At 32.8% G+C, this 5,019-nt stretch overlaps 1 protein-coding gene across 1 annotated transcript; it reads right to left on the bottom strand.

The window, feature by feature from the left end:
• Positions 1-3,663: 3,663 nt before the first annotated feature.
• On the bottom strand, positions 3,664-4,362 carry LOC105172365 (subtilisin-like protease SBT3.14). Its single transcript, XM_011093755.3, has one exon. The coding sequence runs from the start codon at positions 4,236-4,238 to the stop codon at positions 3,876-3,878; it is 363 nt and encodes a 120-aa protein (XP_011092057.1). The 5' UTR covers positions 4,239-4,362; the 3' UTR covers positions 3,664-3,875.
• Positions 4,363-5,019: the final 657 nt, after the last annotated feature.

Here is a 5,019-nt window from a genome sequence, read left to right as displayed (position 1 = left end):
GTCTTGAATTATTACTCTTATATTCCAAATTTGATATCTTGTCATTCGTATACCGAATAAGGCTAAAACTTTGGCAACTGTATTCTACTGTAAGTATGATCATATCTAATAGTTTGATCTAAATTTTGACGGTCAGATTAATCCATGTAGTACAACAATGTAAGATGATAGTTACATCAATGTAATACTAGCATTTATGATTATACAAATTTATTGCATACTATGAATATATATCAATGTCAACTATAATTTTTTTTATGTATTTCAATTGTATTTATTCCACATAATGGATACTTTTCTACCACATTAAATTGTTCAGTATAATTTTTTTTGTACATTTTAATAAAAAAATAATTGATTATGTAGAATACTATTTGTAACGACTTTTTGAACGTGTAGGAGCAAAACGGCATCATTTTTTATGTTTAGAATACCCTTTGTAATGGTTTTATACAAGGTGGCAATACGATGTCATTTATGATAATTCAAATGCCATATGTTATAACTCTCTTTGTAATGACTTTATACACGGTTATATTATTGTAATTCCTCTAGCTACGACTACTCACTTATTGTAATACCCTTTGTATAGTTTTTGGAACGATAAAAAAAAAAGATATATAATCGACATTTAGCATATTTTCCTCACTCTCTTCTCTCACTGTGCCCCCCCCCCTACCCCCACCCCCATGTCTGCCTCACCCACCATGTCTGACCAAGATTTCACACTGCGATCCACGCTACAGTCAAAGGACATTATCTGTATCCCTAGGGAAAAATATTGTAGATCCCATAGGAGCACCAATTATTCTAGTTTAACAATGTAAAAGTAAGAATTATATTTAATTTTAAGTAATACTTATATTTTATAATCTAATACTTATATTTTTTTAATATGTGAAATTTGCAGTTGTCTTACTGGTGGGACTGCGACGAGGAGTTAATGTTGAAAGTCGTCAAGTCGCAGATGGGTAAGTTTCTAGGGAAGCGGTTCGCCAAACGCCTGTAATCAGTTTACCTGACCGCTGTGGCTAGCCGAGGAGATTTGGCACCAGCTTTTGGAGTACTTGGCGAGCCTAGAATTTCAGGCACAGTCGGCGAAGAATAAGGTTAATCGGACAGCCAACCTGGACGCAGCTGCTATCGTCTACTACAGGGGGGTCGTCCTTCATTGGGACCCACAAGCGTAAGATTGTAAGTATTTTGAACTATAGTATTAGTTAATTTAATTTTTAAAATTTTTAATTATTTTTTTAAATAATTTTTGAACACGAGGCACAACCCGAACACCCCGTTAAACAAATGGAGGTGTTTGAGAAGTGCTACAAAGAGAAGGAGGACGGCCAATAAAGTTTTCGTTTGCGATCCATAAAGTTTGGAATAAAATTCTTGAACCTTTTTTTTATCTCTATTTCTTTGCATCGAGGACGAGCAAAGGGTTAAGTGAGGGGATATTTGATACGATCGTATTTTTTGCTTATTTCATATGATATTTTGACCTATGTTGTGACCAAAATGCTCCTAATTAAATATTATTTTGCAGTATTATGACAAATAAAATGAAAAATGAAGAGAAGCAACCAAAATAAAAATTCGAACAAGACTCAAACTCGATTCCCGGCAAGAATTTGAAGCTGCTTAGACTACCTTTTGATGAATGAGGAGTTTAACTAGGATAAATGATTTTATTTTCATTAGTTTTTAGTTCAATTAGGAATCTACCTTTTAATCCTAGTAAAATTAGGTATCTAGTTATTATATATATGTGATGTAATTTACTTTAAGAGTAACTTTTGAACTCTTGAGAATTTCAGACCTTGAATTCTTATCTCTCTATTTCTCTACATTTTTATGATATTTTCTTACTCTACTTTTCGTGCATTCTTCCATAAGCATGTCTAGCTAGTTCTCTCATTCCGATTGAAGACTTGGTGAATGTTCCAACACGTGTGAGATCTAATTTATACTTTTGACTTTTATTCATATTGGTATTTGTGTTGTTTTCTGTGCTTTTATTACAAATCATCCGATTTATGAATGACAGGTACCATTATTCATTGTCAAGAATATTTGCCTAGCAAATTGAACTTGCAAATTCGTAATTGTTTGTTTAGTTCAATAACTAGTGGTAACATAGCATAATTGATTATGTAGAAGTTTTCGATTATGCTGTGGGGAATGCAAAGGTTTTCGATTATATATGGTCAATTTTGAGTATAAAATTGATAAAGTATTGAATAAAATTAAATATATAAAAAATTTATAAATAAAAATATATATATATAAAAAAATAAAATAAAGTAGAAAAAGCTCGCTAGCGGATGAACAGAGAGAATTGAGCTCAAGCTTGAGTCGAGCTCAAAATTGAGGCTCACGAGCCGGCTCGACTTGTCTGCAAGCCCTAATCACAGCCCAGCAGGTCCACTGCTCCATCGCCCTCACCACCACAACTGCTGGGCCCCGACCTTGATGATCGGGTAGCGAGGCTCAAGGAGTGGATCGATGCGGCGAATAGATCCCACTTGACACGATCCTCCAACGCCTTAGCCTCCAGCTGATCCCCGGTACCCGACGATGACGAACACGCAGCCGAAGGGAATGTTGATTTATATTAGAATTATTTATTTTTATTTGTAAAATACAATTTTTAAACAATACTCTTATTTTTATAATTAATTGTTTTATTTTCTTGTTTATATATTTTTTAATATAATATTACGTATTTAAGAAATTAAAACTGTCCAGATATAACAAAAACTTCAATAATTTATTTTTACAAAAATAAATATTAAAATAGATAAAATTTAATTAAATATTATAAAAAATATTTTTCGATCATTGCTTTTATATTGACTTTTGGAATAAGAATTGTTGTTATATAATCTCGAAGTTGTTACAAAGACAGTGCAAAAGATAGACATCGATTTTGAAAATGGCCTTCCAAGAGCCATTAATAAAACAGTATAAAAAACAGTTAGAAAGGCAGATGCAAACTAAAACCAACATACATATATGGAGTTACAAAGGCCATTACAAAAACTGTGGAAAAAAGAAATAAAAAGCTCGATACAACAGCCGTTACAACATAATGCACAGCCGTTACAAAAAGTATTCCAACAACCGATCCAACATTCAAGCTCACCCATACCTATAAGTGTTACAAAGGTCATTCCAATAACAATTAAATCAAATTTAATTTGGCCATTCCAAAAACAGGTCCAAATGCATTTTCTACAATTGGACTACTCTTGCAACAGCCTCTCATGGCTGTTAAGAAGCCCGTTACAAATTGTAACCGCTGCCAAGCAAGTCATTACAAATTATAACCGCTGCCAAGTAAGCCGTTACAAATATTTTAGAATGCCCAGAAAAGCCGCGGAATGGGGTGCCGTTACAAGGATCGTTACAATTTTCAAAAACTGTTCTAAATTAATAACTTGGCCGTTACAAAAGTCGTTACTATAAGATAATTTTTTTTGTAGTGTGGGTGCCGTGCAATCGCTCAAAAAACGCTGACCCATGGAGTATTAAGATTTTTCTTATTTTTAGAGGGCAAATATCATTTTGACTTTATTCGTCATATTTTTCTGTTCATTTTATATTTAAATTTGGATCCAATTGAATCTAATCAAAACAACCTAAATAAAAAGACACAAATTCGACTTATCCACAATTCAAAGTAAATATTGAGACAACATATCTTAATGCGACTCACAACACAAGAGATCACCCCTACGTTTATACCAAAACCAACGTTTTGATTATAAAAAAGAACAAGATCCTATATATTTAGGCGATGAAGCATACGACAGCACATAGAGAGTTGTTCACAAGGCATAAAGAGACAAATAGAAGGTACTGATATGCGTAAACCATTAGATCTTCCCAACTCCACCGGAGTGCAGGCGGAGAGTCCGACTGGGGACGACCTGAAGCACACCCGGTTGTTGTGAGAGCGCAGACACCTGGTCTGGAGTCAGCTTGGCAGAAAAGCCACTTGCAGCATGCCTGTAGCTGTACACCAGAGCCTTCTTCGCAGCATCCTCACTGCCAAGAACAGAGGTCAGAGTCTGGATATGAAACGCTTCTGGATCCTGGGCTTCAGGTTTTTCGACGTAAACGATGTGAACTTGGGCATCCGATGATGACGAGTCAACCGCCATGGATGGGATCAAGAACGACAAGAGCAGAAATGTTTGTGCTAGGACAATTGTTGGGAGAAAGTTGTTGGTCTGCATCCCCTCTTTGTCTTCTTGGATGTGAATTTAAAGGGCTTCTTCCATTCGGACAAGGGATGCCAATTCTTGTCCTTTCTATCTTTCTTATGCCTTCCGTGTGGTTGGATATTCATCACAACATTGAATTGTTGTTTGGAATTTAGTATTCAATTGATATAAAACAAGGGTTTCGTTAAGATTCTTGAATGTAAAAAGGGCTTATGCAATTTATTTCATGTCATGTCACAAATCAATAAATTATTCTCTACGATATAAAAATAGTAATTTATCTCTTTGTACTTTTTAAAATTAAAATAATTTACTTCTCTATTTAAAAAGATAAATTATTTTATTTTAAAAAATACACGGGCTAATCATGTTATTATTTTACAGCCATTATAATATGAAAAAAAAACTACCATCTAAAAATAAATATCTAATATTAATTTAAAATAAAATTAATTAGTCGGAAGTCGCTCAATTTAAATTTTTCAATAATGCTTTTAATTTAATAAAGTTGATGATTTTTCTCATACTTATTCTATATTATATTTTTATTTTGTGAAGTTTAAATTAATACATATTACTCACATTCTATTAATTTTAAATTATATTGTACCCTAGTAAATTAATTTTTTTATATAAACATATAAGATCTTTCTTTGCAAATTAAGCATATTAAAATATTGTTTATCTATTTATATTTTAGCTAGCTATATTATTCATCTTCTAAGTAGTTTAGACGAATAAGAAATATCAAATATTTTTCTTCTTTGATAGAAATTAAATATTAAAGTCTATC

The sequence above is a fragment of the Sesamum indicum genome, linkage group LG10, assembly GCF_026168435.1.
Source record: "Sesamum indicum cultivar Baizhima isolate 11 linkage group LG10, ASM2616843v1, whole genome shotgun sequence".
NCBI classification, from domain to species: domain Eukaryota; kingdom Viridiplantae; phylum Streptophyta; class Magnoliopsida; order Lamiales; family Pedaliaceae; genus Sesamum; species Sesamum indicum.
The sequence above is the reverse complement of the archived record's forward strand: the minus strand, read 5'-3'. Positions and strand labels throughout refer to the sequence as shown.